Source organism: Eublepharis macularius, chromosome 5, assembly GCF_028583425.1.
Source record: "Eublepharis macularius isolate TG4126 chromosome 5, MPM_Emac_v1.0, whole genome shotgun sequence".
NCBI lineage: Eukaryota > Metazoa > Chordata > Lepidosauria > Squamata > Eublepharidae > Eublepharis > Eublepharis macularius.
The window spans coordinates 97,319,707-97,343,880 of NC_072794.1; the positions used below are offsets into that span (position 1 = coordinate 97,319,707).

The following is a 24,174-nucleotide window of genomic DNA, read 5'->3' on the forward strand; positions in this document are numbered from 1 at the left end:
TTGGAAATGGCACTATTGACTGTCTAACATTCAAAAAGAAATAACTTTATTCAGCAGGTAGGGATTAAGTAAGTGTCGTCAGGGGATGGAAATGCAGAGGTAAAATTTTATTGGTAATACAGAATACACTTTGTGTAACAGACAAAATAGTATCCTTGAAACTTATTTTCATATATTCTTGATTCTTAACTATGAGAGGTGTTTTACTTAGTAATTTAGTTACAGCAACAATGTTTCTTCAGCAAGTTTCCTATGACAGTTCAGGTTTTCTGGAGTTAGTCACTTTCCTTGTGCACCTAACTCACTGTTTTCTTGAAACTAGGGGGTATTTCTCTTTCCTGAATAGTCTAAAACAATTTTTCCTTCACAACAGACCCAGGTTTCTTATCAGAGCCAACCCCTCTTAGAAACTGGGCAGGAATTAATCTTCTTCTCAGAAGATATAACACCTCTTCTTTTTGGTTTAAAAGGGAGTCTCAACCCACAATGCAATCACTCTTGCCCAAAACACACTCCCAGTTCTCTGGTGTCTGTTTAAAGCATACTTCAGCTTAGGCTGACGCTTAGACTCTGAATTCTTAGTTAGAATTCTTCCTCAAGACAGTAATAATATAGTTAAGGCAAAGGACTCTTCTCTCTTCACTCTAAAGATGAACTTGCCTGACTTTTTTTGTCAGACTCCCTGACTCCAGATCCTGACAGAAAACAACTGACAGCCTTCAGACTGGTTCTAACTGATGAATCAGAGAAGAGAGCAGCTTGTCATACAAGGTCTCCATTCTAGGCAATAGTTAACCCTTCCATCCCCAGCTCTCTGATTTTGCTTTACGTCAGAAACCTGCTGTTAAGTGCAGTCCGTCACAGCAACCCATTGTGTCACTCTACAAATGGTCACTTGTATGTCAGTTACAGGTAATCATTTGTCCTTCCCATATGTGCCATTTAATCTCTGTTTGTTTTTTCCTAGATCATTCACATCAATCAGGAGTGAGCTGATCCCATATTTAGTGAGGAAGCAATTCTCCTCACTAGCACCATTGCAACAAGGGCAAAGCAACAAAGAACAAAATGAAAAGAAAAAGGATCAGAAGACATTAGGTTAGTGTAAGATACAGAATCTTAGAAGACCATGTAAGAAAAAGATCTGAAGTGTATAAAACATATGAGAGATCTGAAGCATATACACTGAAATTATATTTGGAGAAATGACATTGAGAATATTGTTTAGATCATCCATATTATTTCTGCTGATGAAGGGATTTCCATCAGCAGAGCAGATTTTTCTCTCCCCTCCCCACAAAGCCCCAAATACCCCCCTGAAATACTGCTCCTGGGGAACAGGAACAGCATGAGGCAGGAATTGGGACTTTGCAGTGAGAGGAGGAATTGGCAAAAATTGCCCATCTTGAACAAAAATTTCTACATGATCCAAGCCTGTGCTTCTAGTTCTAATGTAGTGCTTACCTGCTATTTTTAAGGCATGCAAGGCATTAGATCAGTAATGCAACACAGAGGTACCCGAATGCTGAGTCTTTATACAGAGAGGCCATAAAGCTCAGCAATTCTTCTCTTCGGCTCTATTGTTTTCAGTCTAGTGCAGTCTGTACAGCAGAAAAGTTTACATGTGGAAATGTGCTGTCCCAGTGGTTCCCAACTCACAAGTCCAAATTTACTTCATATGGTGATTCATCCAGGTCTGGTTTAAGAGACTGAGCAGGGACCTTGAGTTGGGGGACAGGGTGGTGGCAGATGGCAGATGTCAGCAAAGAAGTGGATGGCAACTAGCTCAGTGCAGTACATCTCCCACAGCAGGTAGAGGGCAGTGAGGCCCTACAGGGGGTTGGGTAAGACATTGAGCTGCTGAAGAAGCAGTGCCAAGACACATCCTGCACTCGCAAATACCTCTTTCTCTCCTCCTCTAGCTTTTCCATGCACTGAACAGCTCCCAACTACTCTTCAGCTCCCCCCTTCTCCCCCCCAGCTTCTATCGTGACATTACTACTTGCCAAACAGCTTTTCTCCCCTTATTATTTCCACAACGGAGGAGGGTGAGGTAAGAATATGAGAGGATGGAAAGGAAGAAGAGGAGAAAAAAAGAAGGGTGCAAAGGTCAGGAACCACCATTTGTGATGGCTGGCCTGTGACCCACTTTCAGAGATTTCACAGCCCACTTTTGTATCCCAATCCACAAATTCAAAAACACTGTTCTGTCCCCATTTCCCAGCAAAATAACCTACAGTGGTGCTCGGTCTAATCATACTTTTATGTGTGTGTATTTTTTACAGACATCTATAACTTCATGAAGGATGATAGCCTGTTTGATTTGGATACAGACAAATTTTGGTGGAATAATCACAAAGGAGATACAAATGAAGTATTCTGTGGACAGAAAATTCGTTGCTATGTTCACATCATGAAAGAGGGGCTGTGCTACCGAGTAAACACTCTTGGGCAGTACATCGAAGTTAACAGACAGGTGAGGCAAAAAACAGTATTCAACACAGAGCCAAGAACATCTACGTGCTTGTTTGTCTTTTTGAGCAATTTTGAGATTTTGCATGACTTGAGGTAGTTACATCATTATACAGGAGGTATAGTTATACAGATGCAGGTACACTGATCACAGTGTCACAGATGCACAAATTCAAGAAATTGCTTTCTTAGTCAGTTCTGCCTGTGGCCAACCATGTAATCTGTCTGAAACCTAAAATTTGCAGACCAAATTTACTTTGATAAGATGTACAGACCAGTAATTACTTGCAGTTCAGCAGGCTGTGAACATAGTGAGGGGATGGGAGAGGAGAGGTTGGCTTAGGGTTTCAGGGGTTTCTCATGCCTGCATCACTCATAGAAGAAATTATTTTGACAGCTACTGTGTTTAGAGATGTTGGCCAAAAAGTGGTTTTGGGGGAGCAGGCTTGGGTCCCAAAACCTGCTCAAAGGTAGAGAGTCTGAAGGGTAATTTTTATACATCTTTAATTATATCAATAGGGGTACATTGGACTTAGGGCACAAGTTTGAAACGTTATTGGAGAGTTTGAAAATGACTGCTAAAGGTCCTGCAACCGGAGTTTGGACTATTGAATGAGTTATAAAATGATATTGACAATAGATTTCAGTTACTAAGCTTTAACCCAAATAATGTATATGAGACAAAAGAAATCAGGTTAGCCAGGGCTTTTTTTCTGGGAAAAGAGGTGGAGGAACAATATTACCACATGTGCGCGCGTGAAGCACGTGTGCACTCCCGGAAATGCATGATGACATCACTCCCGGAAGTGACACCTCTCCCAGAACCCAGCACAATGCATTACAACAAGATAACTGTTAGTTTGCTTGGAAAAGCACACTATTATGAGAAAGGTTTTTTTCCCTTTCTCCTGTGGTCCTGAAGTGGGGCAGTCAGTACACTCGGGTAGCTTCTCCTCCTCCTCTTGCGCAGGGTCAGACAAACTTGCGATCCCAGGGGGAGGGGCTCCCAGGCTCTTCAGTTTTTTCCGGCCCTGCTCAGCAGGAGTCACGGACCTCTTTTGCTCTACGGAGCAGCGATCCTGAATAGCCAGAGAAAGCTGAATGGAGGTGCAGGCTCACTGGGGAAAAAGGAAGGACGTGTTCCTCCTCCCCACCCCCCCATCACCTTCCAGCCGCGAGCGAAAGCCGCGGAGGCAAGCTGCAGAGCCGACGCTCCTAGAGCTCTAGGACCCGGCTACTGCTGAAGCTAGGAGAGAGGCGCACACAGACACCGCAGCAAATGCGCATGCACACCGCAGCAGCCGTGAAAGAGGGAAAGCCTGCAGGGCTCTGAAGCGGCAGAAGCCTCATTGTACGCACCTGAAGTGGTGAGTAGAATGACACCCCTGTGGAGAGTCAACCTGACCTCGAGGAAGCGGGGCGGGGGGAAGCCTCGGCAAAGGAAGGTTGGAGTCGGAACTCACAGAGAGGCAGTCAAACGCTGGGAGATAGGGGACATTAGACGGCGGGTTCTAATACCCGCCGTTACTCGCTTTCACTTTGGGGTGGGAAGATTTTGGCAGGAAACATGGCGTCCAAGGCTGGCCCATTAGAAACAAAAGCATCTGAGCCTGAGCCTTGTGGCATGGAGTTCCCAGGCCCTGCATGCCCTACTCAAGGGGGAACCTAGGGAAGCTGTGACCCTGATTTAGCCAGACCAGAAGCCAAAACAAATATTTTGGCGTGGCTGCTAGCTGAGATTTAAAAAGGGCTTAATGAGGCAAGGAGAGACCTTAAGGGGCAGATGCAATCTCAAAACAAAGAACATTGCTCAGACAGCTCTAAGGGTAAAAGGCCGGCTAAAGATGCCGCCCAAACAAAGCCAAGAAAGAGAAGGTGGAGACCGGGTTGAAAAGGAATCCCAGTGACTTGGAGGAGTCCCAATAGTGTTCAGAAACATCACACCAAACCTCAGTGAGTGAGGAGGGTAACCTGTCTGATGAGAGTCAGAAATGGGTCAGTGCAAACTAGGCTTTTTTCATTAGAGGTATACTCCAATTGATTACAAAGGTGCTCAGGACATTGGAAATTTCTCACACAAGTACAGGCAAAGATGAGCAGTAACTCTTTGCCCCCAAGGTATGGAAAGGGCACTTCCAAAGTTGGGGCCCAAGCAGACTGGGGTACCCCTCCCAGCTTTTTTTCATGACATTCTTAAGACAGAATGGGATAATCCTGCTAAGACAAAGCTCTACCAATCAGTGTTTAACAATTTGTGCTCTCTGACACCTGAAGAGGCGGCAAAGTTTTAACTGCCCACAGTGGACGACCCAGTAACTAGCCTGGCCACTACGTCAGTGTTACCTATGGCTGCGGAAGGCAGGCCAAAGGATCCCTCTGACAGAAAGATAGAGCAGGCATTACGCAAGAACTTTGAGGCATCAACAGCGTTGTTGAGATCTTCAGCCACCGGCTGTTTGTTTGCCAGGGCAGCTTACACCTGGGCTTCGGACCTAGCTGCAGCAGGTAGAGAAGTCCCAAAGAAGATCAAAAATGAAGTTAAGAAAATAACTCTGGCAGTGGCCTTCATGGCAGAAGCGACACTGAACTCGTTTTAAATTTCTTCCAGAGCTATGCGGTTTAACGGTGGAGAGCCCCATGACACAGAGTGGTAAGCTGCAGTACTGCAGTCCAAGCTCTGTTCACAGCCTGAGTTCGATCCTGGCGGAAGTGGGGTTCAGATAGCCGGCTCAAGGTTGACTCAGCCTTCCATCCTTCCGAGGTCGGTAAAATGAGTACCCAGTTAACCACACGGTGAAACACATGGCTGAGAAACTGGGATGTGGCTCCCTCCGCTTGTAGCAAGGTGGCAGCAATACCCTTAAGGGTTCCAAATTGTTTGGTGAAGCCCTGGATAAATATCAGAAGTAGATGGCAATCCAAAACGAGAGTTGATCACAGATCCTTTAGCTCAAAAAAAAGAGTCAACTTCCCGATCCAAACGACAGAAGAAAGGTGGTCAGACATGACTATCAGTACCTCCGAGCAACCAGGATCGACAGTCATCTACAGGATTTTGCTAGTCATTGGAGGCAGAGGTTTTTGGACAGATGGGTACTGGAAACCGTATCAAGGGGTTATTCCTTGGAATCCAGAACTTTACCGAAATGGTGTTTTATCCAAGTATTCAAGAACCCATCACAACAAAGCACTTGAAGATAATAGAAGCCATCAATCACCTAATCAAGATAAGGGCGATGGAACCAGTACCAACACAACACAGAAGACGGGGTGTATTTGGTCCAAAAAGAACAGGGATGTCAGGACCATTCTGGATATAAAATGGTTGAACCTCAGCATAAGATCCAGGAAGTTCAAAATGGAGACCATGATGTCCACGACGGGGGCCATTCAGCAAGGAGACTTTCTAGCCTCCATAGATCTGTCCGAGGCCTATCTACACACCCCTATGAGACCGGTACACAGAAAATACATGCGATTCGCTTACAGTGGCGAGCACTGTCAGTACAGGGCCGTGCCTTTTGGTCTGAAGTCTTCGCTGGGGGTGTTCACAAAGTGTTGATGACTCTGGTGGCCTTCCTCAGAATCCAGGGCATAGCTTTGGTGCCCTATCTGGACAAATTTCGATAAAGGCCCCATCCCTGGGAACATCTCAGGAGGCAGTATCAATACCGATAAATTGCCTGGAGAGACATGGCTTCATCTTTAATCGCCAAAAGGGCATCCTCACCCCAACACAGAGGATAGTCCACTTGGGGGTGGTAGTGGACACAGTCATGGACAAGGCCTTTGTGTCCCTGGAGAGACAGCAGAAGATCACTGTTCTCATGAAATTGATTCAAAACGACAGACTGGGGGAGGTGATGCAGCTGGCCAAACTACTAGGGATGATGGTATCTTGCCAAGATATACTCCAATGGTCATGTTTCCATCCGAGGCCATTGCAGAGGTTCCTTCGGAGACATACAGATTTGCAGAAGGTTTCCCACTCAGAGAACCTCATAGAATAACCATGATGACAGATGCGAGTCTGACGGGATGGGAAGCCCATACGAAGGACAGAGAGCCATTAAGAATGGCTTAAGGGAATTACAAGGTTGTCTGAAGGGGAACCCCATCTTGGTACAAACAGACAATGTGACAGCCAAAGCTTATATAGACAAGCAAGACGGTAGCAAGTCAAAGACCCTGAACAAAGAGGCAGAAGAACTTCTCTGATGGGCGTAGACAAACCTAAAGTCTATATGAGTGGTTCACGTGGCTGCATGGCAGAACTCGACAGCGGAGTGGCTGAGTCGAAATAAAGTGGATCATGCCGTGGATGCTGAACAAGCAGGTGATTGCGCTGATATGCCAGAAGTTTGGCGAACCAGAAGTGGATCTGTTTGCGCCTGCATTAAACAGGCAAGTTCCAAAATTTCTTCTCAAGGTAAAGGAACAGGATGCAATGGGAATGGACGCACTTGAAGACTGGCCACGGAATCTCCTATATGCCTTTCCACCACAGAAGATAGTGGAACAAAGGTGGAAAGGATAATGGTGAACCCCCTTTTGGCCACGGAGACCATGGTTCCAAGGCCTAAAGAGACTATTGCGCATGGATCCCTGAACACTCCCTTTCAGGGAAGACCTTCTAACTCAAGGGAAGATTCAACATCCAAACCCGAAGTCCCTAAACTTGACTGCCTGGAAGTTGGACCCAGACAACTTAAGGACTTGGGTTATTCCAGCAGAGTGATTGCCACGATGCTAGCATCAAGAAAACGTTCCATGAACAAAGCTATGATAGGACATGGCAAGTGTTTAAGGAATGGTGCGAAAATAGGGGAAAGGACCCTCTTACGGCATCCATGGAACAGATCCTTCTGTTCCTGCAAGAGGGGCTAGACAAAGGACCTTAGTACTAGCACATTGAAAAGACAGGTGGCAGCAATTTCAACTATTAGGGGTCATAGGGAGGGACGTCCCTTACCAAGCATCCTCACATTGAAAGGTCCCTAAGGGGGACTGTGTTAATTAATCGTCCGAAAATAGATGTATTTCCGACTTGTAACCTAAATATAGTTCTTAATTCACTAATTAATGAACCATTTGAGCCCATGGCAACATATTCCCTTAGAAAGTTGACCCTCAAGACAGTTTTCCTAGTGGGGTTAACCTCAGCGAGAGGGGTGTCAGAAATTGGGGCCCCGTCAGTAAATCAGGAGTTATGTATTTTCCATCCTGACAAAGTTATGTTAAGGACAGATCCTATCTTTATTCCAAAGGTCAACTCATCTTTCCATAGGGGGGAAGACATAGTTCTGCCTTCCATCTGCACTAACCCGAAACATGAGAAGGAGAAACAGTGGCATAGGTTAGATGTGAGAAGAGCATTGAGCTATTATATAGAACGGACCAAGAACATACGCAAGGTGGAGAATATGTTCAATTCCTTTAGACAGAGTTCGCTAGGCGGAAAGATGACATCTACTGTAAGTAGATGGATTAGGGAATGTATCAGATTAGCGTACAGATGCACTAAGTCGGTTCCACCAACTGGAATCACGGCCCATTCCCTGAAAGGAACAGCCACTTCAGCAACATATAGATCCTTCTTGTTGTTAGAGAAAATCGGTAGAGCAGTGACGTGGAAGTCTATTCACACGTTCACAAAACATTATAAGGTAAACCAGATAGCTTCGGCTGAAGCAGCCTTTGGGAGGAAAGTGCTACAGCACGTTCTGAAGGGTTAAGATCTAGAATACCTACCTGAGGGTACACTGCTAGATATGTCCCGACCGTACTGACTGCCCCACTCCAGGACCACAGGAGAATGGAATATTTATATTCACTTACTGTGAAGCTTCCTTTCTCAGTGGTCCAGGAGTGGGGCAGTCCAATCCCTCCCTGTCTAAGGTAAAATAGATAAATGAATAAATAAGGGAGAGGGAGAGAACATAGGGAAGCATTAGCTTCTGTTTTTGTGGTTTTTTGGAATGGTTGCTGTTTTTTACAGTTGTTTTTTACCAGTTTTCTGAGTTATATGTGTTGAGTATACAGTGACTGGGACAGAAGGGGATTCTGGGGCTTAAAAAGGAACTGAAGAGCCTGGGACCCCCTCCCCCTGGGATCGCAAGTTTGTTCGACCCTGCGCAAGAGGAGGAGGAGGAGCTACCCGAGCATACTGACTGCCCCACTGCTGGACCACTGAGGAAGGAAGCTTCACGGTAAGTGAATATAAATCTTCCATTCTGTATCCTCTACAAAAAGTGAAATCTTCCATTCCCTTTCCCAAACATTTCATTTCTTTGGAATCATATTTTAAATATGCAAGAAGGAGAGGGCATCTAAAAATCCAAAACACATATTAGACATGGGCACGAACAGGGGAAAAAAACCCCGAACAAGCAGTTCCCGATGACGAACATAAACGGACCCAAATATGTCCTGTTAACGAATGTGTTCGGTGTTCATCAGCGCCAGAGCAGCCCCCTTAGCACTTAGAGAGCCCATATTCACAGGGAATGTGCAGCAGGCTGTTCTCCAGCCACCATCCAAGTTTGGTCAAGATTGCAGTATGGATCTCGGAGTTATACATTCCCAAATTCGACGCCCCCAGGACACTCCCAATCAACACAAATGGAGCCACCCTCCCCAGTTCACTTGTGCCCTGTGCGGTGGTCCTGAAGGCGTACTGCCTCCCCTCTTGGGGATGGGGTCTGGCTGCTCGCAGGCGGCACCCCCCATGTGCCCGCCTGCCAGGCCTCCAGGTCGGAGGTGGACAAAGCATCTGCGTGCGCAGCAAGGTGGGTGAAGGCTGCGGCCGCCGGGCCTGGTGTGCTCGGGGAGGCAGTGGCATGCCACCTCCCCTCAGGGGGCGGGGGTCTGGTTGCTTGCTGGCGGCACCCCCCATGTGCCCGCCTGCCAGGCCTCCAGGTCGGAGGCAGACAAAGCATCCGCTCACGCAGAAGGTGGGTGAAGACTGCAGCTACCGGGTAGTCAGGGAGAGGAGGACCCAGGGGTTCCAGCCGTGGTGACGAGCCGCACCTGGAAGGTCCTGTGAAAGCGACGGAAATACCCTGGATCAGCGGCTGCAGGCATCACCCACCTCCCTGCCATCACGGAAATGTGGGGATGGCACGGTGCAAGTGTTGGGGAAGGGACTCGTGGCAGTACCCAAGAGGGAGAGGAGGAAAGAGGGAACATGAAGTGGTCAGGGTGGGAGAGGGGGACCCTGGGGTTCCGACCGCAGTGACAAGCCGCACCTGGAAGATCCTGCGAGGGGGACAGGAAGACCCCGAATTGGCGGCTGCAGGCATCACCCCCCTCCCTGTCATCATGGAAAGGAGGGGATGGGGTGGTGCAAGTGTTGGGGAAGGGACCCGTGGCAGTATCCGAGAAGGAGAGGAGGAAAGAGGGAACACGAAGTGGTCAGGGTGGGAGAGGGGGACCCAGGGGTTCCAGCCACGGCGACAAGCCACACCTGGAAGATCCTGCGAGGTGGATGGGAAGATCCCAAATTGGCGGTTGCAGGCATCACCCACCTCCCTGCCATCACGGAAATGAGAGGATGGGGCAGTGCAAGTGTTGGGGAAGGGACCCGTGGCAGTACCTAAGAGGGAGAGGAGGAAAGAGGGAACATGAAGTTGTCAGGGTGGGAGAGGGGGACCCAGGGATTCCAGCTGCGGCGACGAGCCGCACCTGGAAGATCCTGCGACAGGGCCTGGAAGACCCCGATCCGTCAGCAGCTGCTGGTATCACCCACCTCCCTGCCATCACGGAAAGGAGGGGATGGGGTGGTGCAAGTTGTTAGGAAGGGACTCTTGGCAGTAACTCGGAGGGAGAGGTATGGACCAGGAACTGGACAACTCCCAAGCGAGAGGTAGTTGGGAGGGGCTGGAATGGTCCCAGAGAGGGAGAGGAAGAAATAGGGCAGCAGCAGCAGCTGCCATCCCCCACCTTCCTGCCTTTGCATAAAGGACAGGAGTCACGGGACACATTTCCACCTGGCTCAAAGGGGTCCAGTCAGTCCCATTGACAGAGCCCCCATGCTGTGCAACCATGCTGTATCCCTATACGATACAGTCGGCTGCGCAATCACAGCCGAGCTGTCCCTCGTGACAAAGGAGGGAGCAGTAAAAGGATAGTCCCCTGTGAAGCGGCAGCTGACTTGACCCCGCCATCCTGCCATTGCAGAAAGAAGGGGATGGGCAGGACAGGAGACATTGTTTGGACGGATCAGAGTGGTTCCAGAGAGGGAGAGACAGAAATGAGACAGAAGCAGCAGCAGCTGACATCAGCAACCTTCCTGCCTTTGTGGGAAGGACATGAGTCGAGGGACCCATTCCCCCCTGTTCAGAGGGCACAGCTTTTGCAATGGATAGGGGCACTGTGCAGCTCACCTACATGTGCAACAGCTCCTGAGCTGTTGCGCAAGTGCCCAAAGGAGGCTGCCGCCAGCATCACCCACTTTCCTGCTTTCGCAGAAAGGAGGTGTCATGATGATCTGGCTGTGCCAGGAAGGCCTAGCAAGGTCTCAGAAGCCTGTTAGCAGTGGGAGTGGGCCTGGCTAAACCTGACCTCATTCGAGATATCCGCAGGACTCTACGGGCAAGGGTGCATGGCAACGGCATAGAGAACCAAGGGGCAAGATGCTTTAGTAGCCTGCGGAAGCCCACGCACTCCACGATGGATATGGGCAAGCCATGTAGGGCAATCCTCTCTGCCAAGAAGCGAAGGCCCGCCTCCTGAGCCCTCAACCTAGACGTTCTAAGTGGCGCTGTCTCAGACCCCGAGGGGACAACTTCCACGAGCGTGGCCTGCCTGAGCGCTCCGCTCCCACCAGCGTCACCCTCAGGGCAAGGTAACCCTCCCACTGATCCCCGCTCAGAAGAGCTGGTCACCCCCTTTCTCCCCCCAACGGATGTTTCGCTGGGCGAGGACAGAGACCACAGACTCGGGTGGTGCGTCTTCAGGTGCCGAGTCAGGGCTGTTGATGACAGGTGCTTCAGGTTTTTGCCCCTACACACCAGAACATCACAGGGACAGCACCACACCACACGGGTCATTAGGAAGCGCCCGAAAGTGCCTCCATACGGAGGCGTTGAAATGTGGACCGCTAATGGTCCCAGGGAAAGGAGGGCAAATGGTTACAGGCTGTGCTGTGGAGCTGGCCACGGACGATGGAGGGGTGGACTGCAGGTGGGGACACCACCGAGAGTTTGGGATGGAGACGGGAGGGATATTTCATAAAACACAAACCATTCCTCCAGGGATCTGTCACCCACCTCCTCCTCAAAATGTTGAGAGAGATCCTCTCCCCCCAGCAGAAAGACGTCTTTGGCCTCCTCCACAGCCCCCACAGGTGAATTTGGGGGAGCGGGAAGGCTCTCTGCTGCCCACGAGCCACACCCGGTACTGCTTTCCACAAGTAAACCAGGACTGCCTTTGCACTTCACCCCACGACCACCCTTGGCGGCCACCACAACAGGAAGACTCATTGTGCCACCAAACTAGAATTAAGGAGGACAGAAAAGGAGATAACACTGTGAGCCCTTAGCCAAGGTGCCCAGTGAGCTTGGCCCCAGGGCCTAGCCCAGCACTCCCAGACACCTGACCAGATCAGGCAGTGATAATAATGTGAGCCCTCAGCCGAGGTGTCCACTGAGCTTGGCCCCAGGGCCTGGCAGCAGCCCTGGAACCAGAGGGAGCCCTAGCCCGACACTCTCAGAGACCTGACCAGCCCTGGAACCAGAGGGAGCCCTAGCCCAACACTCTCAGAGACCTGACCAGATCAGGCACTAATAGTCAGGGTGAGCCCTCAGCTGAGGTGCCCACTGAGCTTGGCCCCAGGGCCTGGCAGCAGCCCTGGAACCAGAGGGGATAGCTCCCTATCCCACCCACCACCCACAGAAAAAAGCCCAGCTCCAATGCACTCTCCCACTCCTCCAAAACGCTATCAAGAGCTCTGTTCCACTCCACTGCTTGCTGAAAGTGAAACCAGAACTGGGAGTGCCGTGCCCTTTTATAAGCTGAGGACTCATTGAGAAACGCAGGAGGCCTGTGGTTGGCAGTCAGAACTGCCTAACAGGGTTTACAGGGATGAGATTAGAGTTCCCATGGTCACAGAACACCTCCCTCCTTCCTCCTCCCCCCTGGTGTCTGCTCCCACATTACCAATTGTAACTGATTTGCATCTCCACGCTTGGAAGGAAGACCTGCCTATCAAGCTAAGGAGGGGGGGTGTCCGGGGTGACAGAGGGAATGCAGACAGAGTTCAGGCACTCCACCCCCCCTCCGTTGCTGAGGCAATTGATTAAAGGCACCTGAGTGTCTAGCTTCCCGAATGGCGGCCAAGTGCAACGAACAAGGCTTGCGCCAACCACCTGTTCAGCTGGAATGGCGCATCACAAACGGCCCGTTCGCGAGCAGCCAAGCGGCCTGTTCATGGGTTTTTTCCGTTCATAATGCTATTCTTGCCCATGTCTAACCCATATCACAAATCTAAATTCTAACAGATTCCCTCTGCCAGCGTACAAAAAAAAATCCAAAATTCTTTCTCAAAATTCCACAGAGTCTGAAATTCCTAATCTAATGAATATTGAATTTTCAAATTTTCAGGGAAGGTTTTGCTTTACTGGAGCAATTCAAAATTAGATACTCACTTTAGCTGCATTAGATTTATACTTAGTTTAAAATGGCTTTTTTTGTTGCCTGCCAACTCTACCTTACCAATAGCTAAGCTGTTGTGACATTGTAAAATGCTTATAAATATTCCAATGTCCCAGACAAACAATATTCATAAAAACTTCCTTAACACCCATATGTCCACTGCAATTTCTGTGATGTTAATCAGCTGAGGGTGGGGAGAACCATTTGAGGTACAGCTATTAAGACATAAGAACACCTATAAGCTAATGAATATATTGATGAAAGCCTTCTGTGACTTGGACACAGCTATCTATTCCTAGCATAAAACTGGAATAACCATAACTGAAATTTTAACTAATACAAATAACCATAACTGATATATTTAACTAACACAGAACCAATCTGCTTTCAAAAGCTGTGGGAATCATAATAATGTCAATTTCAGTCAACAAAAGAATGAAAGCAATACACACACACATGCACAGCCCCACCCACCCCCATGAAAAGAAAGCAGAATGAAATCAAAGCAGCACACACAAACACAGCCCCCCACAGCTCCCACACACCCCTGAAAAGAAAGCAGAATGAACTCAAAGCAGCATACACACACAGCCCCACCCCCCTGAAAAGAAAGCAGAATGAACTCAAAGCAGCACACGTACACTCACCGCCCCACCCATCTTTCTACGTGGGAGTTCATAAATGCTGCGTGACCCACTAATTGGTGGAGCTCAAATTTGGCGGGAAACGCTGCTGCGGCAGAAGCTTTCCCGCACAAACCCAACAACGTGGTTGCCAATCTCCCAGCAGGAGAAAATCGATCCAAGCACAGCAGTGATGATCAGAGCTCCAACCAAGGCGCTCAGCAGGACTGCGTAAATGCTCCCGTAAGTGGCCTACCCCCAGAAATACTGTCTGCTGTAAGACAAACCATGAGGGAGGAACTTTTGTCCCTTTGCCAATCCGAGACACAATGGCCCAGTAAAGACTCCTCTCCCTTGCTTTCAAGAGCTAACCTGCTTAATCAAGAACCCAGGTGCTCCTGGCCCACTAAGTCAGCCAGAAAATACCCAGCAAGCAGACAGACAAGTCAGTTAGCTGGCTGGAGGAAGGATCCTCTCCTAGCGAGGGCTCAGATGATGGGGACTTCATGACTGAGGAGGAGGAGGAGGAACCTTGAAAAGTGGAACAAGCTAATAGGCTTTTCCAGGCAGAGGACTATCAGTATCTTCTGTCCAAAACCCTGGCAGTTCTAGACCTCAGGGAGGCCCAAAAGGGGGAGGAGGAAGACCCCAAACCAGATGGTCCTAAGGTCAGGCCCAAGGGGAACAGGGAGTTCTTCCTGAGATCAGAGGACAAAACCAGTGTCTTCTGCTTTCCTGAGTACTTTGAAAGGCAATTGAGGGCAGAGTGGGTGATGCCAGCAGCTTACAAACCCCTAATTCACTTTAAAAACTCTGTGCATGGGGCGGGGCGTTGTGAGCATGCATGCCAGACGCGTGAAGTTCAGGCTCCTGATTCAAACTCCCTCCAGACCGATTTAAGCAGCTTTTAACCCGAGCTCTTCATAGCAAATCATGGGCAAAACAGGAGGTAATAAAAATAAGGCTTCAGAATTGACCGTACAAACAGTTAAAACCTTTTTCTCACCATCTGAATCAAAGAATGGGGCTGAGATGGAGCCGCATGCTGCAACCAAGATGGCCGCTCCCCCTGCCAGTCGGAAGGCAGATGACAAAGAAATCCAGGTACTGGAAGCCCATATTAATCTCAAACTAGATCAACTTGAGGAGAAATTTGCTAATCGGATGGAAAAGTTGCTTAAGCCTATGAATGAGCAGCTAACCCTCATTAATGAAACTCTTCAGCAAGTTGCTAAAACAGCTGACTCAGCGTTAGACCTCAGCCTGTCTTTGCAAAAAGACACGCGCGTAATGCAAGCAAATGAATGCTGGCTGAAAAATAAAATCATGGATCTAGAGAATAAAATAAAATACAATAATTTGAAATTCCGCGGATTTACAGAGTCGGAAGAAGGCACAGCAGATTTAACTGCGTTCTTATCAGGCTGGCTTGCTCATGAGCTGCAGTTGGAGAAGGGGGTAGCACCAACCATACTGTCTGCTTACAGGCTGGGTTCCCCTCGAAATCTGAGAGCAAATGCTAACAGAGACATTGTTGTCCGCTTTTTGGATTCCCGTACCAAAGAGAAAATCATTCAAGAAGCAAGGAAAAGAGGCACGTTTACTTTTCAAGGGAAAAAAATACAAGTCTTCCAGGACCTGTCGAATGAAACACTGCTGCATAGGAAAGAGCTTAAGCCTGTCACCTCAACGCTAACTAAAGCTAATATCAGATACAAGTGGGTGTCATTGACTAAGCTACAGGTCGCACATCAAGGCAGAGTTCTTCATGCAGTGGATATAGTCTCTGGCCTGAAACTTCTCACCGATTTGAATTTGCCAACCCAAGATTTGATTGTCAACCCACCAGAAAACATCTCGGCTCAAAACCTTCCCACTCAAGAGAGATGGATCACGATCCCCATGAAATCATCTTCTTGAGCTAGAGATTGTTCACCAGTGTCTCCTGTTTGGCTCGGCTTTTGATGCAAAGAGCTTGCAAGGAATAAGGGGGGTAGGGGAGGGGGGAAGGAAAAGGGGGGGAAATGTTGGCTTGTTTATTTTTGGCTGAGAACTGACTGTTCTCTTCTGTCGCTACCCTTATCCTTTTTCTTTCTTTCTCTCGCTGCCCTTCACCCTTTCATCTCCAGCTATTGTTTCATCTTTTTTTGCCAATCTGCGGTCGGGGGGGGGGGGGGAGTGGGAGTTACCTGTTTTTCATTCTAGTTCCCAAATTTCTTAGGGACCTCCAGATATAGAGAGGTAAAGATTTCTTTTCTCCCTATTAGTTGTACAGGAAATTTCTTTCTGTGCTTCTGGAGGGGTTAGCTCTTTGGTTCCAAGGAGCTATAGTTTAGGTTAGTTATGTCTAAGTTGTTACTGGTTGGGGGGTGTTTGGGGTTAATTGGTACTGTTAATGTTTTCCCCTGGAAGGTCTGGTCATTCTTAGCTTCCTATGGTAAGCCATGCAAGGTAAAGGAAGAAGCAATTCCTCATTCTAGAGCTGTATTTCTTTTGTCTGAGTTTATTACTTGTACTCTGCATCAGCTTAGCCTCTTCACAATGTTAAGTCATGACAGGGAAAATTAAAATTGTTACTTTCAACTGCAGAGGCTTAAATAACCCCATTAAGCTCAAACGTGTTTCCACAGCTTTAGCACAGCAGAATGCAGATATATTATTTTTACAGGAGACCCATTATAAAAAGGAAATGCCTCAGATATTGAAATCTAATAGATTTAATTTGCAATTCCGAGCTCCCGGCTCCTCAAACGCAGGGGGGGTTGCAATTGTATTTTCGAAAAATACCAAATTTCAATGGGTAGACTCTGGAGTGGACCCTAGAGGAAGGGTCATAATTATCAAAGGGAACCTGGAGGGGACAAGGGTAACCCTAGCTTCGATTTATGCGCCTAATGATAAGCAACTTGATTTTTTGCATGAAACCTTTTCCAACCTATGTATGTTTGCTGAAGGTGAAATTTTGATTGGGGGGACTTTAATTGTATAGCTGATTTAAATCTGGATCGGTCCCAGAGGGATGGGAGACGTTGCAAGAAAATACCACATAAACTGAAACTACAAATGTTGTTCGATAAATTTGCTTTTAAGGATGTCTGGCGAGCTCACCATGGAGTAGAGAAAGATTTTACTTATTTTTCAGCTCGGCATCAAGTTCATACCAGAATCGATTTTATTCTGGCCTCCAGTAAACTTTATCAAAATTTATTTTCTTCTAATATTGGGAGTAAAATCTGGTCGGACCATGCCTGGGTGGAAAGTCACTTGAATTTAGACGATAAAATAAAACAAGAAACTCATTGGCTATTAAATAAATCCCTTTTATTAAACCCATCTATACATAAAGAAATAGAGAAAATACTTGAAAATTATTTTAAAGAGAACGTCCCAGGCAACAATTTGGGATGCTATGAAGGCAGTGGTCAGAGGGAAAATCATCTCAGTAGCCTCCTTCTACAAGAAAGAAAGAGAGAAATTCAGATTGGACATTTTAAGCAAAATCCAAGCACTAGAAATTAAGCATAAAAAATTTAATAATAAAAACGTTTACAAACAACTTCTGCTTGAAAGAAAGAAGTTGGAATCTCTAGAGTCCTCTAAAATCAAGAAGAACTTACTTTTCTTAAAACAGAAATTGCTTGGAAAGTGAAAAAAAAGATCTCATCCCACCAAATTAATCTGATTAAAAAAGGCAATAAGGATTATACTTCCAATAACAGGAAAATATTGGGAGTATTTTACAACTTCTACTCTAAGCTCTATAGAACCACAAACCCTTTTATATCTGATATTGACAACTTCTTAGCATCCTGCACCTCCCTAAAAAGTCTTAGGCCAGCGCATAGGGAATTCTTGGAGTTGCCCATTTCTCTCCAAGAAATCACAGAGATTATCAAGAAGCTTAAACTTAACAAAACTCCCGGCAGGGACGGTTTCCCTGCTGAATTTTATAAAAGATTCACACACAGCTTAGCAGAACCACTCAGGCTGACTTGCAATGCAATTCTTACCCAGGGCATCTTCCCTCAGTCATGGAACAAAGCCTCGGTCATTGTGATCCCCAAAAAAGGTAAAGATGTCACCCTCCCATCATCCTATCGTCCAATTTCTTTGCTGAATCAGGATGCTAAAATCTTTACAGCTATATTGGCCAACAGATTAAACAAAATCATTAATCATTACGTTCACCCTGACCAAACCGGCTTCATTCCACACAGAAACATGGCAGACAATGTGCGTAAATCTCTTAATATAATCAATCATTGCATTACCTATCAAATGGAGGCTCTCTTGTTGTCACTTGATGCAGAAAAAGCGTTTGACAGCTTGGAAACTAATTACCTTCTGAGACTCCTGTCAAAAATGGGTTTTGGCCAAACTTTTATACGATCAATCAGCTTACTTTATGCCAACCCTACGGCCCAGTTAAAAATAAATGGTATAAATTCAAAGGATATTAAACTTACAAGAGGGACCAGTCAGGGCTGCCCCTTGTCACCACTACTGTTCACCCTTGCCATTGAACCTCTGGCGGAATCTATAAGACAATCAGCTGAGATCAAAGGCATTAGAATAAAAAGTCATGAATATAAAATTTCCCTCTTTGCTGATGATATGGTTCTGTATATGTCTCACCCTTCTGCTTCATTACCTCCTTTGGAAGACAAGTTACATACCTTTGGTCAACTATCAGGTCTTAAAATTAATAAATCTAAGTCTGAAATTTACCCTATTAATTTAGCCCCAGACACACAAGCTCAGATAGCCTCCAATTATGAATACCAATGGATCAGCAAGAACTGCGTCTATTTAGGAATCACGATCCCTGTCAACCTAGCAAATTTTAAAGGAATCTAATTTTAAAACCCTAGAACTCAAAGTTATAGGTGAATTTAAAGAATGGAGCAAGTTGACTTTATCCTGGGCTGAAAGAATACAACTGGTCAAAACCATGATTTTACCACTTATTTAATTTTCGTATGCTGCCTATTAATCTCACATCCGAAAGTGGCAAACTCTTATAAATAAATTTATTTGGGCTAATAAACGTCCTAGAATTAATTTTTCAACCATGAAATGTTCAACCAAAAAGGGTGGCTTGGCTATTCCAGACCTAAATGTTATTATATGGCAGCGCAGCTAGCAAATATAGTGCTTCTTTTGCATTTCTCAGATAGTTCAGACTGGACATATGCTGAAACTGCACATATTCTTCCCCATGATATAAAGGATATAATTTGGACAGACCCTAAACACAGGCCTACCCAAACTCTTGCCGATCCATTTTTGAAATCTACTGTATCTGTATGGGACAGGGTAAGAAACTATCTAGCTCCTACACCCTCACCCCTATCATCCTTCCTGGACCAATCGTGGTTTCCACCAGGTCAGGATTTAATTTCATTTCAGCAATGGAAGGTAATTAAGAAATCTAGGATCATTGACATCACCAAATATGGGGCCATCCTAACTAAGGAGCAAATAGAAGGGGATAAAGAGGTTGTGGTCCCTTGGTATCAATACTTACAATTATCTCACCTTATAGGCAGCCAACTATTTGTTGACTCCTTGAAACGGGAGTTAACAGATTTTGAACGTTTATTTAAAAAAATACAACCTCATCGTAAAGGCCTCATAGCTAGCATCTATGCTAATTTAAACTCACAGAATGATCAATCCTCATTAATGTACCAATTGAAATGGAATAGGGACTGCAGTACCTCCTTAACAGAGGAGCAATGGTCCACAATATGGTCTGGCAACATCAACATGTCTTTTTTTAAATTGTTGTCGAGATGGTACATGACTCCTCAATTGCTACACCAAATGAATCCCAATTTAACACTGCTCTGTTGGAAAAAGTGCGGTCAAATTGCTGACTATATCCATTTGTGGTGGTCTTGCCCCAAGATCCAATCATTCTGGGACTTAATTTCAAGGAAAATTAAGGAGATTACAGATTATGAACTGCTCATGACTCCAGAATCAATTTTGCTGGGTCTTTGGGAAGACCCTGCCATACCAAAGGTGCGGAAAAATTTAATATTTATGTTACTTGCTGCTGCAAAAATGCTTCTAGCAGCACACTGGAAATCAGACAAGCTTCCGAAGCTACAACAGTGGGTTCGGAAAGTATGGGATATTTTTACTATGGAAAAAAAGCAGACCACCTTCATTCTACCGATAAACCACAGTATCAGTCATCATGCTTTACGCAATGGTTGCCCTTTTTGAATTACTTACACAATACTAATCAACTGCCTAATCCTGACATCAGTACTTTTAGCTTCTTAGCTATATTATGAGAATATCTCCTCACTGTTCCCCCTTGCACTGTTTTTGTAGTCTATTACATTGGCTTTGTTATTGTTATTGACCGTTCCAAGGTTTGTTTCTTGTATTATTGTTATGTGTATTTATGAATATTGTAAATTGTAAAATGAAAAATAAATAGTTAAAAAAAACCCTCTGTGCATTACTTAACTTTGCTACTGAGTTGTTGCAGGCGCCGGTCGTGGACGTCCTACTTACAGCTCTGCAGTCGCACAGCTTGCTCTCTGAGGACGGCCAGGGGACCATCAAAGACGGACTAGACAAGAAGGGAGATGGGGCCCTTAAGAAAGCACACGAGGCAATGGCCATGGCAGTTAAAGCCTCCGCCATAGCATCCATCGTCTCCAGAGCTTCGGTAGTGTGGGTCAGGAGACTAATGGAGTTATTACCAAGCAACAGCAAACAACTAATAAGGGACATTCCTATGAGATGGCTGAAATTAAAAACTATATTAATAGCGATCACGTCAGCACACCATGTTTTGGAACTGGGGGCTCTGTCTATGCGACCAGATCTTTGCATTTTTCACAAGGATAAAGTTGTGTTGAGAACAGATCCAACTTTTTTACCTAAGGCATATTCAAAATTCCATCATTCTCAAGAAATCAATTTATCTTCCTTTTGTCCTAACCCCAAACACTCCAAAGAACGCAAGTGGCATAACCTCGACGTGAGGAGAACCCTCAAAACGTATCTGATCAGAACAGAACATATCAGACAGACAGACTCTCTCTTCGTCAATGTTACGCCTCCTAAGCTGGGACAACGCATGTCTCCAGTAGCTTTTGCTCGCAGCATCAAGACCTGCATTAAGGAAACGTACAAAGCCCTCAAGTTGGACATCCCTGAGGGCGTTACAGCGCACTCCGTCAGAAGTGCCACAACCAATGCAGCTCTTCGAAAAGTCGCCTCAATTGAAGAGATTTGTAAAGCCGCCACTTGGTCTCCGTCTTCTACCTTCATTAAATATTAACATCTGCATACCTACTCATCGGCCAATGCAGCCTTTGGGAGAAGGGTGCTACAGCATGTAGTGGAGGACGAAGATCTTGTCCCACCCAGGAAATAGTGCACTGCTTTGGGAGCACCCAAGATGTCCTCCGCCTCAGAGGGAGAACAGACCTTTGGACACTTACTGTGAAGGGTCCTTCTCCTCTGAGAAAAAGAGGACACCTTGCCCTCCCAAGATCTTCGAGAGACTACAAGGACACAACAGAGTTTTTCTTTTTCTCTCTCCCTGTATCTATCTCTATTTTCTCCTTTATATTTCTAGATTTCTTGCTCACCCACTTGCTCACCTACTACAACTGAAAGGCTTTTATGCTGAGTTTCACAGGTCAATCTGAAGTATGGGCATACACTGCTGAGGGGAGTCACCCAAACTGAGGACAGAGAGGGTGGTCCCACCTGCTAGAGGAAGAGGATGAAATTCTACTTCCTGCCTCCCCGATAGGATGGTGGGAAACACCCAAGATGTCCTCCTTTCCTCAGAGGAGAAGGATCCTTCACGGTAAATGTCCAAAGGTCCATTCTCTCCATGACACTGCTGGAGACTCCCCAGAAACTAAGGTTCCAGAGAGTTCACAGCACTGTGGATTCACGCCAGCCTAATTAGAGGTAACTCTAGATTACACGTAGTAAATTCAGAGGTGTGGTCCACCAGAACCTTCTCTCAGTGGCTCCTCCTTATTTATTTATTTAATATCATTGTATTTCTATTCCACCCTCCCTGCAGACAGGCTTGGGGCGGATTACATCTGTTAAAAACATAGTCACAAGGCAACAAGAATTTACAAATTCATAAAAGCATATTAAAATCACAGTTTACATAATAAATAAATAAAAGTTATCAAGAGGGCGGCAAACCACAGTATAACTTAAACTTATCTTCACTTGCCTCAGCCTCATTTAATGTACGTTCCACCTCGGTTCCAAGGGGAGAAGCCAGGAAATGGAGCCTGACAGAGCCTTTGGTTGCAAGACTCTTTCCCAAAGGCTTTGCCTGCATGCCTGCCTGGATAAAAGCCCCTCACCTCATTGGCTGTGTCAGCTCTGAAGGGACACACCTCAAGATGTAATTTAACAGATGCCTGGTATCCAAGGCTGAGAGGATTTCCCCCAAGGCCTTTGAAAAGGTGCCTGCCTGATTCAGGAAATCTGTCCTTCTCCCAGGCTGCCCGTGATTCCGAGGTGCAGTCCCTGGAAGCAGGAGTTCACAGCTAGCATAGTGATATAGTAGCCTGGAAAACAGGGTTATACTTACCTGTAACTGTTGTTCATTCAGTGGTCTTCTGTGCAGTTCCACATGGCATCAGTCTTCAGCTTGTGGTTCAATGTGCCATTGAACCTTTCATTTAGATTATTTGCTTGTGGATGGTAAGCTGTCGTGGTGAGGTGTTTGATTCCACAAGCCTGCAGCAGTTCCTTCATCACTTGGGACATGGACATGGTTCCCATATCCGTGACCATCTCCTGTGGAAAACCTAGCCTCATGAACATGATCAGTAAGGCTTCTGCTACAGTTTTCACTTCTATGTCCCTTAAAGGTATTGCTTCTGGGAACATTGTAGCATAGTCCACTATGGTCAAAATATATTTATTCCCCCGCCGGGTTGTTCTGGCAATTGCCCTGACAATGTCTGCTCTGATCTTAGAGAACGCTTCAGAAACAAGCAGTATAGGCTGTAGGAGTCCCTTTGTTTTGTCTTGTGCCTTGCCCACTAGCTGACATGCCTGACAAGACTTGCAGAATGGCCTGACGTCTTTTCCTGTACTGGTCAATAGAATCTGGCTTGCTACCTATTTTTGGTCTTGTTAGTCCCTAGATGTCCTGCCATAGATGTCTCATGGGCCAGCTGTAAAAGTTACATCCTGTATTTTCTGAGAATCACTAGCTGTTTGTACTTCTCCCAGAGATCAGCACATTTATGCCTCATGGGAACTCTATACAGTCTCTGTGCTGAGTTCTTGAATAGACAAGAACTTTCAGTTGTCACTTCCAGGGAAGTTTCCCCCTTTGCCACAAATCTTGCAAAGTTTCATCTTTCCTTTGTTCTTTAAGGAATTCTGCAGCATAGATTACCTGAAACAAGCTGCCTATAATTATCACTTTAGGCTCAGTTTGTAAATTTTCTGCTAGGTGGCTGCAACTGATATCCATAACAAGCACTTGAATCTCAGGCCTAGTCTGCTGCTGTGAAGCCTGACTTTGGGCCCTACTCCTAGTCACTACTTTAACCATCTTAGCTTGTGAGGCTAGGTCATTCCCTAACAAAATTGGAATGTCCAATTCTCCCCACACTCCCATAATCTATTTTCCCTAGAATCCTTTATATCTAACTGGAAGTTCTGCCAAGTTCACTTTAAACTCTGGGCCACTGAGTCCCTTAATCCTGTATGTTCTTCCTGGTAAGTATTGTTCTTTCCTTACTAAGTTAGGCTTTATTAAGGTGACTTCACCCCCTGTATCTCTACAGCCTATTACTTCTTCATTGTTTATATCTACAGGCTCCAAATACTCCTTGTTTAATCCTCCAGACTTGTAAGACTGTAGCTGGTCTGGTGAGAGTTTTGTGACAGCTTCTGTCCTTTTAACTAATTTGAGAATCTTGGCTGAAGTTGCTGTTTTTCTTTGTCTGACTTTGGACAATGGGCTTTCATCTGTTCCTCTTCCTGGCAGTTAAAACACACCAGCCATCCCTTTCTGTTTGGCTTGGGAGTGTTCCGCCTCACAAGGTTGGTTGTAGATTGCTCAATTTTATCTGAGGTGCCCCAAACTTTATTTTTCTTGATGGGGGGTGGGTGGGACAAGTGTTCCTCCCAAGTCCCCTTCTATCTCATCTAATAAAGTGGCAGCTTCGTCAACCATTTTAACTTTTTATCCCTCAGTAACTTTTTATCCCTCAGAAACCATTTTAACTTTTTATCCCTCAGTAACCATCTAAGTTGTGTGAGAACTTGTTGATAAAACTCTGGGTGTCATCAATATGCGGATGACACCCAGCTTTTTCTGTTGATGGACAGCCAGCCAGACATGGCCCCGGACAATCTGGCCAGAGCTCTGGAGGCTGTGACGGCATGGTTGAAACAGAGC

General features: G+C 46.1%; 1 protein-coding gene across 2 annotated transcripts in view; it reads left to right on the top strand.

Moving 5' to 3' along the window:
- Window positions 1–24,174, top strand: part of EIF2B3 (eukaryotic translation initiation factor 2B subunit gamma) — a 191,148-nt gene that overhangs the window by 117,199 nt on the left and 49,775 nt on the right. For both annotated transcript variants that reach the window (XM_054981225.1, XM_054981226.1), the window contains exons 7-8: window positions 968–1,098; window positions 2,286–2,476. In XM_054981225.1, coding sequence (XP_054837200.1) covers window positions 968–1,098; window positions 2,286–2,476 — 322 coding nt within the window. The remainder of the gene's footprint in view (window positions 1–967; window positions 1,099–2,285; window positions 2,477–24,174) is intronic.